At 33.3% G+C, this 19,592-nt stretch overlaps 3 protein-coding genes across 6 annotated transcripts; 2 read left to right on the plus strand and 1 right to left on the minus strand.

Moving 5' to 3' along the window:
- Positions 1–2,675: 2,675 nt before the first annotated feature.
- On the plus strand, positions 2,676–4,935 carry LOC106414695. The gene is made up of 7 exons (XM_013855301.3): positions 2,676–2,763; positions 2,857–2,900; positions 2,996–3,139; positions 3,224–3,394; positions 3,488–3,613; positions 3,712–3,857; positions 3,940–4,935. Exons 1-7 carry the CDS (start codon positions 2,743–2,745, stop codon positions 4,185–4,187), a joined length of 900 nt encoding a protein of 299 aa, XP_013710755.2. The 5' UTR covers positions 2,676–2,742; the 3' UTR covers positions 4,188–4,935.
- Positions 4,936–8,890: 3,955 nt separating this feature from the next.
- On the minus strand, positions 8,891–10,545 carry LOC106414007. 4 transcript variants are annotated; one of them, XM_013854724.3, is made up of 6 exons: positions 10,282–10,523; positions 10,059–10,202; positions 9,818–9,953; positions 9,596–9,721; positions 9,376–9,509; positions 8,891–9,297 (listed from the first exon to the last, which is right to left on the minus strand). In XM_013854724.3, the coding sequence occupies exons 2-6, from the start codon at positions 10,099–10,101 to the stop codon at positions 9,041–9,043; spliced, it is 696 nt and encodes a 231-aa protein (XP_013710178.1). In that variant the 5' UTR covers positions 10,102–10,202; positions 10,282–10,523; the 3' UTR covers positions 8,891–9,040. The 4 variants fall into 4 exon arrangements, with proteins under 4 accessions (XP_013710178.1, XP_013710177.1, XP_013710179.1 ...); XM_013854723.3 differs by having other exon boundaries at positions 9,818–10,202; positions 10,282–10,325; positions 10,401–10,495; XM_013854725.3 differs by lacking the exon at positions 10,059–10,202 and having other exon boundaries at positions 10,401–10,545.
- A 2,933-nt stretch (positions 10,546–13,478) lies between these two features.
- LOC106414092 lies at positions 13,479–15,183 on the plus strand. Its single transcript, XM_013854803.3, has 3 exons — positions 13,479–14,220; positions 14,362–14,425; positions 14,530–15,183. The coding sequence occupies exons 1-3, from the start codon at positions 14,090–14,092 to the stop codon at positions 14,830–14,832; spliced, it is 498 nt and encodes a 165-aa protein (XP_013710257.2). The 5' UTR covers positions 13,479–14,089; the 3' UTR covers positions 14,833–15,183.
- The last annotated feature ends 4,409 nt before the right edge of the window (positions 15,184–19,592 follow it).

Below are 19,592 nucleotides of genomic sequence, written 5' to 3' on the forward strand. Positions count from 1 at the left end.
GATATCTCGAGAACTAATACATGACAGGCTAACTGCTAACGTGAGTGCACAATATAGTGGCACTGTAGTTAATCCTATGAAAGAAGGACCAGAATGGTGGCTTCAACGCACGTAAATTTTTTTTTTTTTCCAGAAGTAAATTTATTTGTATGTGTGTTGTTCTTGTCATGTTGATAATATTATCTCCTGCAATATTGGATTGAGTTTTACCGGACATGACCCAACCCTTCCTTTGGATGATATCGAGAGCAAGCTGTGTGAACATTTATTTCCATCCGGTTTCCCACAAGCTGGTTCTTTTGCTTACAAGACCGGTGATGGTCTCAATAGGTTTGTGGCTTGTATGATTATTTACAGCGAAGCTTTCGTTTATGTCATTGGAGAAGACGCTGTAGAGAAGGCGCTGGAACTTAGTGGACGTTCTGTGGGAGGATTGAACATTGTAGTTACCCGGATTTTGCCACACGAACCGATCATATGTGCCTTCTCTCCCGCACGTACGTTAATTCGGTTCTTGATTCTATTTTAACAACTTAAAACGCCTTTCATTCATTCGTCTGTTTGTCTGTTTTAGGTAGCATGGCTCACTTGGCTCGCTTGGCTGAGGAGCAGAGGAAGAAGAAGAAGCAGCGGAAGAAGAAGAGTAAGACTACAGAGTAGAGAGATGAGGAGAAGATCATGCTATTTTGTGCTATTAATTTGTGATGCAATGCAACCTTCTTCTTTTCTTTGGTCTGGATGTTAAATGTTATGTTAATTTTTGTGTGTTTGTGGATGTTTATGATAAACTCAATAATATCACTATGGCAACTTGGTTGGCTAAAGTGAAAAGCAAGTTTAGTAACTCAATGCCTGAGATCAAAATCTATATTCCATAAATGAAATATAATTTCCATGTCCGTGTGCAGCTAAGCCTTTGATCATGGTATTCCATCTTATCAATTCCCTTCTTCCCATTAAAAACTTCCATAGCTATCTCCATCCATATCTCTGCCATTTTGCAATCAAACCATTCTTAATGTTACACTTTATTACCTTATCAATACCCAAGACTCTCTCCATGCTTATGCACCCAAGCTACTAACTAGGTAGGCATTGGGGTTTTTGGGTTGGTTTTACCTATCCTTCTGGTTTTAGAAATTTAGATCCAATTAAATACTCCCTCTGTTTTTTTAATTTTAAGTAGTTTTACTTAAAAGCACAAATATTTAGAAAATTGTTATCTAAAAAATTTATCATTTAATCAATTAATTCAACCAATTATAAAAAGTTTAACAAATTTTTTTTGGTTCGAGCCTGGTACGGATTGTACGCACTGAGGCATACCCGTTTCACCAAAAAGACCTTGATAATGAGCTGGCGCATATGACAGCCGCAGACAAATAAACACAACGCACGTAATTTGCTTTTCATTTTTTCTTTGTAAGATCACGTGTTATTCTTATGGGCAGTGTTATTCTTATGGGCAAATCTTCCAAATAGCACCTTTCTAAGTTTATCTTTTGAAAATTTTAATTTTTTTATTTTTCAAAATTTGAAATCTTATCCCTAAAACTTCATTTCTAAACTCTAAACCCTAAACCCTAAACTCTAAACCCTAAACCCTAAACCCTAAACCCTAAACCCTAAACCCTAAACCCTAAACCCTAAAATCTAAACCCTAAACCCTAAACTCTAAACCCTAAACCCTAAACCATAAATCCTAAACCCCACCCTTTAACTTTAAACCCTAAGTTTGTGACTTTTGATAAAACATTAAGTGCTATTTTTGTGACTTTTGATCTTGAATGCTAGTTTGGGAACATAAACTTGATTTAGTACTATTTTTGTCTTTTTTCTCTATTCTATTCTTATTCCTGTTGATAATATCATCTCCTGCAATAAAATAAAATTGTTAGGGTGGAAATTATAGGATTTGACATTTCCCGCTGATATCAGTAGCGCTGTAGATAAACATCTCTCTCTAGACGGTGTTGTTGTTTACGCAGACGACAGCAGCAGCAGTCGCGCTATCAAAAGGTTTGCGGCTTCTGAATTTCTTTTAATTAAATGATGATAAATTGCTAACTAAAAAACTTGCTTATTGATTTAGCCAACCAAGTTTACATATTAATGATTACTGAGCTAGAAAAGAAAAAAGGTTACGTTGCATCATAAGTTAATACCACAAATTAAAGAGCAATATGTCTTCTCCAAAGAGAAGAGATTTTTACTTGACAGTGTTCTGCTTCTTAGCCAAGCGCTTCTCCTCTGCCAAGCGATCCAAGATAAAACCTAAAACAAAAAAAAACATACGAATTAAATTCAAAGTTTTTTTCTTTTTGTAACAATTCAAAGTTTAATTTTACTTTGTCAAAAAAGAATCAAGAATCAAATTTACGTACAACGGGACAGTGTAGCCACACTATACAGAGTAACTTTGTGAACATAACGAAACACATGGTTGTTTATATTTCGGTTTGATTGAATCTTAGATGATTGACCCATAAATTTTTTTATTTCGTGGATTAATTTGCAAAAAAAAAAAAATATTGAGAGTTATTTTGGGGAAACCCCATATTACTCAACTAACAAACACTTGATTGTTACATGAGTGAACAGGCCTAAACTAGGCCTAAACTAAAGACACAACCCAACGAGAAATAAATTTACGGCCCCAAACCAGATAACTAATAAAAGATTCCATGAAGACCTAAACCCTAGAACCGGAAGAAAATCTTATCGCAACTCCAAAACCTAACCATGCAGGAATCCGCCATCAAAGTCATTCTTCTTCGATCCTTATCGCTTTCACAAGTAATGGTTTCTTCTTAGTAGAATTTACTTATTAGATCTTTTGTACCTTAGGGTCTGTAGGTTCTGGAATCGAAGGATAGTGATGCAGAGATTCGAGAAAGCAGGTTCGTTTCTTTCTGAGATTTGTATCTGTAATTAGATAGATCATGTGTTCATGTCTCACGGTAATTAATTAATTAATATCCTTTCCAATATATAGCATTAGCAGGATTGCGGTGGAGGGATACGACACCTCCCTTCCTAGAGAAGATGTCGATGATGCTTTGAGAGAACACTTCGCTTCATGTGGAAACATAATACATGTCTATGTTCCCATAGACGAGAATAGTGGTACCCTCTGCAGGTTTGTGGCATCTTCCTCCAGCTTGATCGCTCAAATTAACTGCTGCTTAACTATAAAATCTACTTGTTTTCTTGTGTTTTACAGTTATGCCTTAATTTATGTTAATGAAGAAGATGTAGAAAAGGCGCTGAGGCTTGATGGAAGTGACATGAGAGGACATATTTTAAAAATTCAGTCTTACGCGTTTCACCAAAATCACCTTAATGAGGTCTTGGACCAGATGAAAGAAGGCCGACTCTATCGGCCACAACACACGTAAATTGCTCTTTTCATTTTTTTTGTCTATTTATTTTTTATTAGAGATTTGTGCCTGGTTATGTTGATAATATGATACTCCTGCAATATTAGGATCATGGTTACGGGTTGTGACAATTTCCTTCCTATCAATGTTATCGAGAAGGAGCTAGAGAAATATTTCTCTGCAATCGGCTCTTTTGTTTACCGAGACGAAACCGCTTCTGGTGCTATCATTACGTTTGTTTCTTCTTCCTCCCACCAGTTTGCTTGTTATTTTTTTTTTTTTTTTTTTTGCTAACTAAAGAAGCTTGTTTTGAGTTTTTTTTTTTTTACAGCCCAGCCAGAGTTTATGTCCGTGGACAAGAGGGTGTAGAAAAGGCGCTGGAACGTAGTGGACGTTCTGTAGGAGGTTTGAATTTTGCAGTTACTGTGGTTGATCCACTTCCAAAAATAATACCCACGATTGGCTACATGCACCCACGTACGTAAATTTGATTCTTTGATTCTTTTTTGTTTTTTTTCAACTGAGTAAAACCTTTCATTTATTCGTCTGTTTGTTTCAGATAACTTTACTGTCGTGCCTAAGGAGCTGATAGAAAATCCAAATATATATTACGTCTTTGAGAAGAAGACTGAGACTACGGCGGGAAATCAGCAGAAGAAAAAGAGCAAGACTACGGAGAGAAATCAGAAGAAGAAGAATAAGAAGAAGGAGAAGAAGAGCAAGACCAGGGAGGCATACCAGAAGAAGAAGATGAGTGAGACTAGGGAGGGAAATCAGAAGATGAAGGGAGTAGAAATCTCTTTCTGAGGAGAAGAAGACATATGCTTTTTATGATATTAACTTGTGTGCAATGCAACCCTTCTTTTCTTTTGTCTGGATATTTAATGTGTTATGTCGTTTTTGTGTTGATGTTTAGCAACTCAGGACAGATCAAAATCTACATTCCAGTAATTTGTTCACAGCTATTCCTGTAATGGATCAAAATCCAATCTCAAAAATAGTCCATCTGCTCTATCAACCTCTGTAATTCCTCTTTTGTCGTTACTCGGGGTTTTCCAACTTCTAAAAAACTGGCAAGTGTGGCTACAATAACCCAGGTACGTAAATTTGATTCTTTATTGTTTTTTTTTTAACTAAGTAAAACCTTTCATTTATTCTTCTGTTTGTTTGTTTGTTTCAGTTATTGAGGGACATCAGAAAAAGAAGAAGAGTAAGATTACGGAGTAGAAATCTTTATCTTATGAGAAGACATGCTCTTTTATGATATTAACTTATTATGAATGCAATGCAACCTTCTTCTTTTTTTGTTTGTCTGGATGTTAAATGCAACCTCAAGTATGTTGTTTTTGTGTGGATGTTCAAAGTAAATTAAATAATAATTAGCTGCATTAGTTACTTTGTTTGGGGCTACAAAGTGAAAAGCAAGTTTTTTTTTTTTGTCAATAAATTCCATTCAAACTTCAAAGTCAAAAGACTTGAACCAAGATCCAAAAGAACAGCAACAAGAAAAGAAAAGACATCAGTAGATGCCATAAGGCTAACGCCAAAACAGAAAGCGAAATAAAGAGAAACTTGCACAACAACTCCATAAAAACTACCAGACTGCAAGGCTTTGAACTCCATAATGAGCGGCCTAAAGCATTGCTTGATTCCTGATAGCAAGTTTAGTAACTAAAACCCAGGTTCTAAAAATCGTTCAAGGCGGCGCCTAGGCCCCTGGGCAAATCGATTATATCCGAAACGATTTTCTTAAAATCCGATTTATACCGATTTATTTGATTCAAATTGGTTTAAACTGTTTTAAATCGGTTTAAATTGGTTAAAACGATCTAAATTATCTATATATATATGTTAAATTAAGCAATAATATTATTACAAATCTACAAATTTGTCTACTTTCTTTAGTTTTGTATATCTAATTTTGATAATTCATCACAATAATTTTAACTTAAAAACTAAAATATATCATATAAATATAGAAAAAATATATAAAATAAATCAATAATTTGCTAACGCCTAGGCGAGCCCCGAATAATCCGCTTAGTCGCTAGTACTCTATAAAGCGCCTAGTGATTTTTAGAACATTGCTAAAAACCCTTGTTCTAAAACGCGGCGGCTTGGTCCGAGAACGTGGCGGATAAACTTTAAACGGTTGTGGACCGTGGATTTCAATCTAATTGGGTGAAAAAAAATCGGATGGTAGGAGAAATCTCAAGTTTTTGTTCTTTTTAACCCAGAAACCAAATGTTCTACGTAAGATATATAACATAGGTGCTAAAACAACAAGAATAAACAAGGAGATGATGGAAAATCGGAAAAAAAAATCAGCCGCCGTCGTGATTAAAATTGCAGAGAAATAAATCCTATAGGAAGAAGATGCCTGGTAAATGATGAATTTGCCCCTCCTTAAATGAAAACTCGAAAATACATTTAATTCGCACCGAATTCGCCTCGAACCTGAGCTGGGAGGTGTTAATAAACAACACTAAACCCTATAGGAAGAAGATGGCTGGTAAATGATGAATTTGCCCCTCTTTAAATGAAAACTCGAAAATACATTTAATTCGCACCGAATTTGCCTCGAACCTGAGTTGGGAGGTGTTAATAAACAACACTAAACCACCACACCACCATGAATCTCTTGTAATGTGTAGCAATATATTAAATATATTCAAAATAATATAAAAATGCCCTAAAATAAATCTCTGATTAATCCATGTATAATCTCCGATTTATTGATTCGGTGCTAGGCGTCATCCGACCGCACGCGTTACGCCGAGCGTAGTTTTGAACAAGGCTAAAAACTAAGGGGTCTTATTGAATCAAACATTCGTGAGAATTTAAGATTTGGTTAAATCCAAAAAAAAACCAAGATTTGAGTAAATATTTAACAAAAGTTTTGTTGCAAATTTTATGGGGTTTTGAAGAAATTTCAGAGTGTTTGAATTTTTTTTAAAATTTTTAAATATTATTATTTTTAATTACTATAATTTGATAATCTTGATGTTTTATGAAACATATAAATATATAAAACTTTTTTAAAAATCGATTTTCAAATAAATTTTTTTATTTTATTTATTTCAAACATTTTGTTTTTATTTTTTTTAATGTGAAGTAAAAAAATATTTTTTTAAAAAAGTTTCAAATACCATCATAGAAGGGTGGTATTTCGATCATTGTTTTTTTCACTATAAAATATCATCCAAATCCTATTTGTTAGATTTTATTGACAAAATCCATATTTTTCAATAAGTTGGAATTTGAGAGAATTTATACAAATGACTAATCTAATAAGCTTGAATTTCATATATATGCTTAGATATAATAAGAGGAGATTTGAAAAAAAAAAAAAAAGTGAAAGCCTCTCAAATCCTTGATCCAATAAGAATTACTAAGAGTTGAGATAGATAAAATTGTAAGCTCCAGAAAAAAACTCTTTTACTTCTTAGGAAGCTGCTTTTTGCCCTGTTCTGTTTAGATTAGAATATACAGAAGACCGTGAATACCTTGATGTGTGTGGCTATGGATTGCCGTGCCATTTATTCGCAGTGAAGACACCAAGTTCTTGACTACCACACTTTCATGTTTATCCTAGAGTCATGACTCATGATTGATACTTGATAGGCGATCCTAATTCTCTCTCTAAAATCACCGAACCGAAATCAATATACAACAACAAAAAATGTTGTAATGTTTCTCATATTATATACCTTGACGGTGCTGATTTATGTGGCCACCGAGAGAAGATTTGAAGAACTTGTGAACACAATCTACTTTCATATTCTTTCTTTTTTTAACGCTGGTTTTATAGCATAAAGAATCCAAAGAGAATGTTCAAAAAAAAAAAAAGAATCCAAAGAGCTTGGACAACGTACTTCCCAACACAGAAGTAGGAGCACGCGTCAATCACAATTCGAAACTCAAAAGAGAATAAAGGAAAAAGCTATAAAGGGTAGAGAAAGAGGAGCAAAACAGAGCTCCCAACCCAAAGCTAAAACACGACCAGAGCACACACAAATAGCATTCGTGCTTCCGACTCCATTCATACTCTTTCTCAGTGCTCTCTTCTATCTTTTGATTTGCTTGTCTCTAAACCCTCAGACTCAGTAGTAGATTAGTAATTGATTATATTTTCATAATTGATAACCAAGTGTACATCTAATATTAGGTGAAAACATTTGAAAACATTTTTGGTTTCCAAACCTTAATTGATTACATCTAAGTATTACAAAACAACCATCCAAAGGCAGAAGGCAAACTCTTTGTATATGTACGACTTAATTATTAATGATATTTTTATACTTATCAAAAACCATTCGTTAAAGACAAAATGACTCCATTTAGTCTTCGTCAATTGAAACATCAAATTGCAGTAAAAATATAGATCAAAATGATTTTTTCCGCATCATGTTTTGTTCTCCCATAAGTTAGATTTCGGGTCAATTAAGGGCAAGACTGGTTCAAACCAGCTGCGGTTGCGGATGCGGTTTCTAGCGGTTTTAAGGGCAAGACTGGTTCAAACCAGCTGCGGTTGCGGATGCGGTTTCTAGCGGTTTTAAGAGATTTGTACGACTGGTTCTGCGGTTAGAAATTGATGCGTTTGTGGAATACTTATGATTGGTTAACTACCAAATACAGCAACAGTTAAATAATAAATTAACAATATTTATATTTTATATAATTATAAAAATATCAAAATTATAATATTATAATTAATACAAAAATTATATTTAGAAAGTTATAGTTTTAAATTTTAAAAAATTATAGAACATAATTTTATTTTAAAATTTATAATATTAATTAAAATATAATAGATACTCCCTCCGTTCCTAAAAGATGTATGTTCTGGAAAAAAAATTTGTTTCAAAAAGATACATTTTTTACTTTTTCAATGTATGATTTTATGAAAAATTGTAAGTTTCAAAAAAACTAATGGTGTTTATTGAATTTCTATTGGCTAAAAATTATGAAAAATTGTTATTAACAAAAAACAATGCATATTTAATGAGTTTTCTTTTAAAAACAGATGGAGTATATTTTAATATTTTTAATAATTCCAATTAAAATTTTTATTGAATATTTTTTATTTTGTATTTATATTGTTTTAAAAAGAAAAGAAAAACATTTATTTGAATATTTGAAAAAAAAAGAGCTCATGAACTTTATTTGAATATTTGAAAAAAAAAAGTTCATCCGTGGACTGCATTAAATTAATCTGGAATCTTTAAGTATGGAACACTCCTAAAGTAAGTGATAAGTTGTTCTTTTTCAAGGTATGTACTCATTTACTTCAGTGACAAAAAGAAACTGCAAATATACACATTATTTATACTCAGGATACTAACATATAGTTTGCGTGAACAATAATGAAACATTAATACGTTACAAAACTAGAGATCAGATCAATCATATGATCTCAAGTTGTAGCTTATTTATCGGCTAATAAAGTGTTCTTTGAGGTGGTTGATAAAAAGGTTGTTACTTGGACTTAGTCTCTGCTGGGCGGGGGGTTTTAAATCTGATCCGTCTTAGGTTATTAAAGATCAACACAAATACAAGAGCATAAAACATTTAAGTATCCAGACAAGAAAAGAAGGGTCGCATTGCACACAAGTTATATCACAAAAAGCATATGTCTTCTCCTCAGAAAGAGATTTCTACTACTCCCTTCTGATTTCCCTCCTCCTTCTGATTTCTCTCCTTGGTCTTGCTCTTCTTCTTCTGATTTCCCTCCTTGGTCTTGCCCTTCTTCTTCTGATTTCCCTCCGTAGTCTCACTCCTCTTCTTCTGATTTCCCTCCCTGGTCTTAGTCTTTTTCTTCTTCTTCTGATTTCCCTATCCGAAGTCTCACTCTTAGGATCAATAATGAAATATAGTTTAGGATCATCTATCTGCTCCTTGAAGCGAGCGTAGATACCTAAAACAAAAAGACAGACAAATTAATGAAAGGTTTTACTTGGTTAAAAAAAATAGAATAAGAATCAAATTTACGTACGTGGGGGAATGTAGCCAGACTTCTCTGGGGTTTTTGGAATTGGCTCAACCTTAGTAACTACAAGATTCAAGCCTCCACTACGTTCCAGAGCCTTGTCTACAGCCTCTTGACCATTGAGATAAATATAAGATTTGCTGTAAAAACTCAAAAACAATTCTCTAGTTAGCAAATGGATAAATTAATATATTAACAAGAAAACTGGGAAGAAGAAGACGCAAACATTTTGGTAGTACGAGCAGAGGTTTTGTGGGGGTAAACAAAAGAACCACATGCAGAGAAATATTCTTCTATCTCCTTCTGGACAGCATCGAGAGAAAGGGAATTGTCATATCCCGTAACCTTGGCCCTAATAAACATTGTAGGAGATCATTTTATCAACAAGACAGACACAATTCTCCAATAATAAATAAGTAACCAAAAAGAGAAAAAAATAATAATTTACGTGTGTTGGTACTTAAGGACTCCTTTCATCGGGTCCAAGGCATGATTAAGGTAAGTTTCGTGAAACGGGTAAGACTTGATTTGCAAAATCTTGCCTCCCATGTCACTTCCATCAAGCCTCAACGCCTTTTCTTCATCTTCATCATTAAAATAAACGAAGGCGTATATGTAAAACAAAAGCAAACAAGTTAAGTATATAGTTAAGCAGCAGTTAATTTGAGGGAAAGGGGGAAGCCACAAACTGGCAGAGAATCGTCCAGTCACTGTTTCTGGGAATAGAAACATGAATTATTTTTCCACATGAAGCAAAATATTTTCTCAAAGCCTCATCGACATCCTCCAGACGAAGGGAGGTGTCGTATCCTTCAACGGAAATTCTCCTAATGCTGTTGCAAAGATATTCATTAATTACCATGACACATGATCTTATCTAATTACAGATACAAATCTCAAAAAGAAACGAACCTGCTTTTTCGAATCTCTGCATCACTGCCGTTCAATTCCAGACCCTACGTTACAAAAGATCTAATCCTACGAAGAAGAAACTATAATTCAGAAAGCGATAAGGATCGAAGAAGAATTACTTTCTTGGCGGATTCGTCCATGGCGACTGCTGCGCTAGGTTTTTCGAGAGGCGATGAAGATATTTTTGTTTTCCAGGTCTAGGGATTTTAGGTGTTTATAGAGAGTCTCGAGTCTCGAGTCTCTAGTCTCGACTTTAATTGTTACCAGTATATCTCCCGTGCTACGCACGGTTACTATTTATTTGTATGTATATATACACTAAATATAGTAAATATAAATTTAACAATGTTAATTTTCATTTTAATTTTTTTTTTAAATTGATATTTATAACTTACAATTGCATAATATAAAGATCTAATATAAAACCTGAACGTAAAATATTGATCTTCTTTCAAAACCAAATAAAAATTTATTACATATGAAACACAAATTGAAGAAAAACATGTGTTTTCTATAAGTACTATTAACATATCAACCTTATTTTGTAGATAAACTCCATTAGCGTCTTTTGTCGTGTTTATCTCTTCTTTTTTTCTCCTATGGACGTTTTTGTTATCTTTCACTGTAACTTTTACATTTCTTCATTTTCAATGGTATACATGTTTTGACATTTTGTTTCCAAAAAAATCAGACAAATTTGGTTAAGCGTAGAAGAAAATTAAAAGTGATAAAGTATATATAGATCAAAAGTAAACAAAATAAATACATAGATAAAAAAATAAGAAAGACCAAACTCATCACTGATCAGATTAGTAGGTGAGATATGAGTCTTTTTCATTTCTCCACACCACTGTATTTCTCCAGCTCCATTTGTTGTCTTCTAATGATCATCATTTTTTTCTCTAGTGGCACTTCTCAAATTTCTGAAAGATTTTGTACGTGTGCTTTACGGCGAGTTTTTATTATTCTCCTTTTCTTTTTTTGTGCACATTATTCTCCTTCTCTAAATTACCACCACCACCACATAAAATAAGAACTTCCAACAAATCCAGAATTGATTTAATCTATTTTGAAAATGATATTGACTTCTTTTACTTGCCTTATCACTTTTACCCAGCATGTAGCAAAATGTTTATAAAAAAAGCTATCAGCAGATTAGAAAGAAAAGATCGATGAAAAAACAAAATTCAACATGACGCAATTTAGGATTTGAGCAAGAGTTTGAGTGTTTTTAGCTATGTATGTAAAATAAAAATCCGTAGTCTATATGGTTAAGTACATTTGTATGAAACTTTGAATCTATAACTTTCAAAATATCAAAATAGTATAAAACAAAATATCAAAATAGTCTAAAACATTGTGTAAGAGCATCTCGATAAAGAAACTTTATTTTTAACTTTCCAAAACTCTATATTTGAAGTTTAAAGGTGATCTTCTCCAAAAGCAAAACTTCAAACTTAACTTCAAAACTATTTATATTTTATAATATGATCTTTATATTTATCATAACTAATTTGAATTCACAAAACTTTTGTAAATAACTAGCACATATATAAACATATTACAAAAATACTAATTAATAAAATATTCTATTAAAATTAAAAAATAAAAATAAAAATAACTTAATTAATATTAAACTTCAAACAAAATACCATACTATTCCATAAAATTATTTTCGTAATGCATATATGATCTATTAGTGCATTTTGAAGTAAATGGCTCTCCTCATTTTTACTTTGTAGATTACGAGCTAAAAGTTGTTGAAATCGGATGATATTGATACTTGTAAATACATTAGATCGAAACAAGAAAGTAAAATAGAAACATAAAATATTGCTAAAAACTAATTTTGTTTCGATAATATTAATACTCGTGAATATATTCAATATGAATAAGAAATAATTGTATGAAAAAGATATCAAAAACAACAACAACCATCTTCAATTACACAAAAAAAATTTGGAAAATATATTCGAAAATTTTGAAGGTTCCGGATCAAACTTACTTGACTATTAGTGTTGTTGTAATACTTAAATTTATGTAATTTCATGTAATTTTAAATCTTTTTTGTTAAGTTTCTTTTGTATATTATTGTTGTCTAAATCTAATTTAACATATTTTAAATCTTATTTTAAAGTTTTATTTAATTTTATGTGTAAAATTTAAAATCTGAAAAAAAAAAATTAAAGTATTTATGAGATATAATTTTTTAAAGATTAAATAATAAACGAGAAAATATTTATGAATCATAAATGTGATGTGTGGTTGTAGGGACCAAAATGCAAAGAAAAATATGAAACTTCAAATTTGAAGTTTTGAATAGAAAAACTTCAAATATAAAGTTTCTTTTTGAAAATAAAAAATTTTCATATTTGAAGTTATAGAGTGTCTGATGATCTAAATTACTTTTCAAACAAAAAAAACTTTCTGTAAAGTGAAAAAACTAGCTTTAACTATTTTCAAAACATGTCCTCTATCAGAAATTCTAAAATAATATTAAAAGACAATATTTTGTGATTAGCTAATAAGACTGTTAAGAAATCAGATGTCAATATGAAATAAGTACGTTAAATCGTCGGTGACATTAATTTGATAGATATTTACGAGGAGAGGGGTTAGGCACCGGCTGTACCCAATAAGGCGAAACAGAACAAATGCAACTGAAGAAAGAAGCTGTATACAACACAGATATTTAAAAGATTTCAAAAAAGTTACGAAATATATTAATTAAAAATTGAATAACTGATAAGCGTTTTACTACGCAAAAAGAGAAATAAATATAGAAATAAATGAAAATAAATAAATAAATAAGGATTCCATTGCGTTGTTTTTTTTTTTTTTTTTATAATCTATTGTTCCCCAATTATATGGATCATTCCTTGGGCCCGGTTAGGCAGCGATCCACTTCACCCGGGAGGGCTATATCTGGGCTGGGAACAAGGCCCAACACCCAGTACCGCATTTGATGACAAGATAGACAGTTCCCCTCCACCTGGCGTCTAACCCGAGAACATGACAATTGGCCCCCAAAATTCTTACCAAACGAGCTACCACAGCCCGTGTCGTAGCATTGCGTTGTTGTGTGCAGGTTATCTCTTTTCTCCCTGCCTTTGCTATTAACCTAAGAGCCATTAGATTTTTCTTTAGATCTATCTTAAAGCTACTTCTCCAAAGACGATTAGTTTCAGGTAATCTCTCTCGGACACATCTGATGTTTTCTGATCTAGTGTGAGTTAAAACTGATCTGAATCTGTGTGTCTCTGCTGAAGATCCTGTAATAGATATGGATCTCAAACTAATATTTTCCGGATTCTTCACGTATATTCCATTTTCATCTAGCTAGATCATCGTTTATGTTCTTCTCCAGATGTTTTTATTCTAACATCAAAATCAAGCAGATGAATTTCTCACTGTTGGAGTTAGACTTTTTTCCCATGGCTAATTTTTTTAAATAAAGAAAAGAAAAACCATGTCTCCACTATGATCTTGACAGGATCACTATATATTTTTAAATTCATAAATTACTAATTAATAAATTTCCTCAGGAAATATTATCGTGGATTTGTCAAGTGGCTAAATATCTTAATTAAATAATTCAATAATGAATAAGGTTCCTGATTAATTAATTAAATTATAGGGTATTGAGACCAGATCTCCATAAGAAACACGTTACCGTTTGACCACCTCTTCTCTTCCATTATCATATAAATATCTTTTTCTTCTCATCGATCTCTCTCTCTTGAAGTTATATTCTTTTGCTTGTTAATTTGATAGGTTCCTTAGAGCAGCAACTAAGAAGAAGAAGAAGATGATGATGAACAGCTGTGGACTCCAGCAAAACTCCGAGATGAGGAGAGACACCGTTGTTTGCCCTAAACCACGCCGTGTCGGTGTACTCAACAACCATCACCTTGCTCGATCTCTTCGATGGCAAGTCAGGTAACATGCTTTCTTTCTCTTATGAATAAGATCTAACGTTTTTATTATTCAAAAAAACATCAAACGTTTTCATGACATATATATTTTCCATGTCATCAATCAAAATGATTGACTCTTTGTTTTATGTTTTGCTTTATTAAGTCAGCAGATGGATCTATGCGAATCGAATTCACGAGGCAAGATATTTGATTTCATCCTCGCTAATGTAATAATCAATGATGATATAGCTACATATTTTACATATAAAGTTTGCTTTTATGTTAATTGTTATATATGTGAGGTTGATCTTGTGCATATATTTATCTACAGGGTAATGGTTATGAACAAGACCCGAAGATGACGTCATCGCCGCCGCTGTTCTTTACAGGGTCGCCGCCGACTAGAGTTTCTAACCCTTTAACAAAAGACTTACTCTTTCGGGACGAGCTTCTCGTGGTGGCTCCTCCTCCGTCCACTCCACGAGCAACCAAGCCACCACCGCCGTCGTCTCCAAGGAACGGTGGTGGATGTGTTCGGGTGAGTACTAACTTCGGGAACAATCCTACGGTTCGAGTCGTTGGATTCAACTGCCTTGACAGGGACAGACGCAGCAGCGTTCCGACTCTTGCATAAGAGTCTCCCAAAAACGCTGAAACGAGAGATAAATGCAAATATATAACAGAGAAAGGGTAAAAAGAAATTTAAAAAGGTTTAGGAAATGATTAATGATGTGATCATGTTGGGTGTATATTTTGGTGGAAAATATGTAAACGTCATGAAAGAAGAGGGTAGTTTTTAAAGGGGCTGTTATATAATTTTTGGTTTTGAGTGTCCGATTTGGGAATTTTTGTAAAGTAAAAAGGGAGAGAGAGAGAGAGAGAAGGGTTTGTGAGTGTTTCAGTGTTCGGTGTCTTTAGTGAAAATAACATCACTGTAAAAAAAGGAAAGAGTTTTGAAATGTGAATATATCTTTACTCTATTGTATCTTATGTACATATGTAGTTATCAAATGAATTGTAAACTTTTAAATTCTTATTTAGTCCTTTTGTGTTACAAAATTTGGTGATTAGTGGTGTACAGTGTACTGTCATTTATTCGTTTTGTTTATGTAAGTTTTAATATGAACTTTACATGATATAAATGAACAATAATAGTATATGTATGGCTAAGAGTTTTCTGTTTTGTATTTTTCGATATTGTGCTAGTTTAAATGTTAGTATCAAAGATAATTGAAGGCATACTATTATGTGAATTTTTTTACTGAAATGTTTTAGCTAAATAAATAAACCCATATCCACCCCTCTTCACCGCCCCAGCTTCGCTCCTACGGGCACTCTAAAGTGATCTTGACGAACCAAAACTCAAGAACCTGACAAACCTACAAGTCCACGACACAGCTCTTGCTGTTTTAACCTCTATATATACTTCCCTTCGTAATAGATTGTGATATGGGCAATGGTTACAGTCTTACAGACCAGACAAACATGAGGACAATTCATTGTTTTCTTGTTTGGGGTCTATTCCAATTGTTTGCTTGCAACTTGGGAAAAAAAAACTAATTCTATTTGATTTATTTTGTTTTTGCTTTTATTGTGTCATCAAGCTAAAAGATTCGTCAAACTTTTTTTTTGCCGGAAATCTCTCTAACTTTATTTTGAATCAGGGGTTGTATTCACCTGAGAGTTTCAAGTGATTTATATTAAAATGACAAATCCACTGTTATTGAACAAAATTTAAGTTGAAGATTTTAGAGTACTTTAATTAATTCTAGAGTGTTTGAGGAGAGTTCCTTAGTTATAAAAATAAAAATCCAAATCTCACTGTTTTAGATGAGATTCTAGAGTGTTTTAATAAAAATCACACTAAATTCTCTAATTCTCCTGCAATCGTCTACAAACTCATTAAAAATCAAATTATTTCAAATGTCAGATTCAATACACCCCCCCCTTTATTCGTTTGTTTAAAATTAATTGAGCTAGTGAGGAAAAACAAACAACTAAAAACCGATTATCCCAGGACATGTAAATTAAATCATACAAGTGAGGACAAAATTTTGTAATATGGTTTGATAGACTGATAACAGTTTAATTTGCAAGTATTTATTCTAGTTTATCGGGCTTACAAAGCGTAAATTTTGAGATTGATAAGCCCATTAGAGCACCATTAACCCTAGCGCCCCAAATGAAGTGTTTAATTCTTTTTTTTTTAGGTTTTTTTCTGATTTAAAAAAAAAATTAAAAACGAACTAATCGCGGACCGCTACGTATCAGTGGGGCCTGCGAAACAATGCTAACACCGGTACTTAATTAAACACCAATGCTTAATTAAACACCAGAAACACAGCTGCTTAGTTTTTATATAGGTTCCACCCACTATTATATTAATTTTTTGCTAAGCAGTCTCTTCTGTGCACCCCGTTAATCTTGCTCTCACGTCCATCACTTTATAGATAACCTTTATATGGGGTAAGCGAAATTTTTTAACTCAGCGTGAAAAGTTCACTCACAAATCTTTTAAAAAATAAAGACCGAACACGAAATGCAAAAAGAAAAGAAGTTTTTTTCCAGGCACCTCCTAATTCGCGTGAAAAGTTCACTCACAAATCTACATGTAAATAGACACGCGCTAATTTGTACGTATCCCTCCGTAAAAGAAAATCATATTCTCGTTCGGAAAATGGAAAGGCTCGGCTCCACTCTAGTTTTCTCCCTCGTTGTTGCCGTTTGTTTAGTCGCCTTCGGCTTCTACATCGCCGTAGCACCGTAAGTCACTCTCCTCTCTAGTTCGATTTCTGGGCTCGCTAAGTATGAATACTCTGTAGGATGATGCTGCTGAATGTTTCCGTGCGAGTAATTGGAGCTATAATTGTTGTAAATTCAGATAAAACTGTCAAAAAGTTCTGGTTTTATTCAAACTGATAAAAGTTCCTCTGATTCTAATGATGATTCTTGAAGAATTCGTTCGGAAGCATTTGAGACGAGAGAAACATATACTTAACTAAGCATAGAGTATGTTGACATGCGTGACAGTTACGGTTCTGTCTTTTCTTTTCCTCTTTTTTGTTGTGTCACAGGGAAACTATTCAAGACCCAGTAAAAAACTCAACTTACTGCATTTCTAGCTTTGATGTAGCAACTGGCTATGGAGTTTGAGATTTTTTTTTGTTTCTCCTCTCAAGAGAACCATTGATTATGGGCGTGACCAAAAATGCATGTGCTTTGGAAGACCTTTATCCCCTGGAAGTGACCATGCTTGGTCTATTATTCTATTTCATCTCTTCTCGGCGAGTCTCACAAACTTTATTCCAAACAATCATGTCATCACCACCTTTTGGGATGCACTGCTGTTTTCTTTCCCATTTGATAATGTTAAAAGTTTAGTTAAAGACTTAGAACAAACGGATCATCTCTTTTTTTGGTAAAACAAATTATCGGATATTCTTCTTAATGTATCACTATATAAACACAATGTTGTATATCCACAATTACAGGATGTCGTTTCTGGTAGCTGACGCTTGCTTAATCGCTAGAGCTAAGAAGAAAATATAGTAGTAGACATTAAGGACCATAATCTTTAATGTCTACTACTACATTTTATTTAATAAGTTTGTATCTTCACTACCTGCTCACAAAGCAAACCGCTCTCTGGTTCAAGTCATTTGTAGATGTAAGAAAGAAAAGAGGTGGTGGCATTGTTACAGTACTTCTGTTACTCTTATATGTTTTGCTGGTTATATATATGTCTACGCATTCTATTTCAGGATTGACACGAGAGATTCAAAAGGACAAGACTTTCATTTTGGGATTAAAAAAGGCAAAGATAATGCTTATATTAAAAAATTATCTTACCAAACTTTCACATTTAAATAGATAATTTGTCTAGACCCAAACAGATATAGTTGTTTGTTAGAGCAGCCGCATTAATGAACCCCCGGTTGGGGTTCATCATGTGAATTTTTTATTTATTATTTTTTTTCATTTTTCGTTTGATTTTTTTTTCAAAAAAAAAAGAAAAAAAATTTGAACAATAGCGGGCCGCCACGTGGCGTGGAGCCCGCTGAACAGTAACGATCCGGGTTCACTCCAGCGAACCTGCACGAGCCGGGTTCATTAAAATCCGATTATTTTAATATTTTTTCTTCTCGAAAAACGTGTGAACTTTTGTCTTGAAACTCCAATGCGGATGCCCTTAATAATGCATTAGTCGAATAATGCCGAATAATGCATTATTCGAATTATTCATACTAAAACGGCCTATTTAGACAAGCCCAAACCCGAATATTGAATACTCAATTTATATTAATAATCGGTTAATAAGTGATGGGGTTTATATGCAAGGCTTTTAAAAGCGAGCCCATAGTTGGAATGAGTTTTTCTTATATAGTTTCAAATAACCCCTTTCAAATTCTTCTATATTTCATTTGGATAAGTTAGTTTTTTCTTCAACGCATGTAACCATTTACATCAGAGTTGACAAAAAAAACTGCAAATATACATACGATTATACTCAATACTAACATATAGTTTGCGTGAACAAGAACAAAATATTAAGACGTTACAAAACTAAATCGTGTATTTTGTAGAAGAGTCAAAAGTAGAGATAAAAAAAAAAGAGAAGGATCAAACATATGATCTCAAGTTGAAGCAAATTTATCGGATAATAATAAAGTGTTCTCTGAGGTGGTTGAAAAAAAAAGTTGTACTTGGGACTTAATGCGTATATACTTAACAAGGACTTAGTGTCGGCTCGGCGTCGGCTGGGTTTTTTAAATCTGTCCACTGAGAGAGACGCTGTGTTATGGAACAACACTAAGGTATTTGACTATATTCAAATGGGGAATATGATGTCACGTTTTAGAGGGATATGCAAATAGTGGAGACACTGAGCTTGTGAAAGAGTTTTGGAGAAAATGCTGGAGAGAATAAATGGCATATCTAATTGGTAAAAGCTTGTGAACCAAGAAGAAACCCAGCTAATTTTGGGATGATCTCAAAGATATATGGAGATCATTCTCGGGAGACTTGATGATGCTGCTAGGCTGTGAGAGATATTGGCTTAAAGAAAGAAGCAGGTGTTGGCTAGCTTTAGACTGATGATGGGTTTTATTATTCAGGAGAGAAGCATCGTAGAAAAGAGGAATAACACAGGTTAACAGAGCAGATGGACTATGTTTGAGATTGGATTTTGACCCATTACAGGAATAGCTGTGACCAAATTACTGGAATGTAGATTTTGATCTGTCTTGCACACAAAAACGACATAACACATTCAATATCCAGACAAAAGAAAAGAAGGGTCACTACAAGAAAACATCGGTATTCTGACGGACATTCCGACGGAAAATGAAATCCTCGGAATATCCTCGGAATATACCGACGGAATTTCGAGGAAAC

This window comes from Brassica napus, chromosome C8, assembly GCF_020379485.1.
Source record: "Brassica napus cultivar Da-Ae chromosome C8, Da-Ae, whole genome shotgun sequence".
NCBI classification, from domain to species: domain Eukaryota; kingdom Viridiplantae; phylum Streptophyta; class Magnoliopsida; order Brassicales; family Brassicaceae; genus Brassica; species Brassica napus.

Coding starts and splice junctions, on each gene's coding strand:
- LOC106414695 (XM_013855301.3), top strand. CDS start 2,743: ATGCAGGAATCCGCCATCAAA. Junction 2,901..2,995: donor GCAGAGATTCGAGAAAGCAG/GTTCGTTTCTTT, acceptor TCCAATATATAG/CATTAGCAGGATTGCGGTGG. Junction 3,140..3,223: donor AATAGTGGTACCCTCTGCAG/GTTTGTGGCATC, acceptor TGTGTTTTACAG/TTATGCCTTAATTTATGTTA.
- LOC106414007 (XM_048765305.1), bottom strand. CDS start 10,101: ATGTTTCTATTCCCAGAAACAGTGACTGGACGATTCTCTGCCAGTTTG. Junction 9,510..9,595: donor TCTGCTCGTACTACCAAAAT/GTTTGCGTCTTC, acceptor GAGTTTTTACAG/CAAATCTTATATTTATCTCA. Junction 9,298..9,375: donor GTCTGGCTACATTCCCCCAC/GTACGTAAATTT, acceptor TTTTTGTTTTAG/GTATCTACGCTCGCTTCAAG.
- LOC106414092 (XM_013854803.3), top strand. CDS start 14,090: ATGATGATGAACAGCTGTGGACTCCAGCAAAACTCCGAGATGAGGAGA. Junction 14,221..14,361: donor TCTCTTCGATGGCAAGTCAG/GTAACATGCTTT, acceptor TGCTTTATTAAG/TCAGCAGATGGATCTATGCG. Junction 14,426..14,529: donor TTGATTTCATCCTCGCTAAT/GTAATAATCAAT, acceptor ATTTATCTACAG/GGTAATGGTTATGAACAAGA.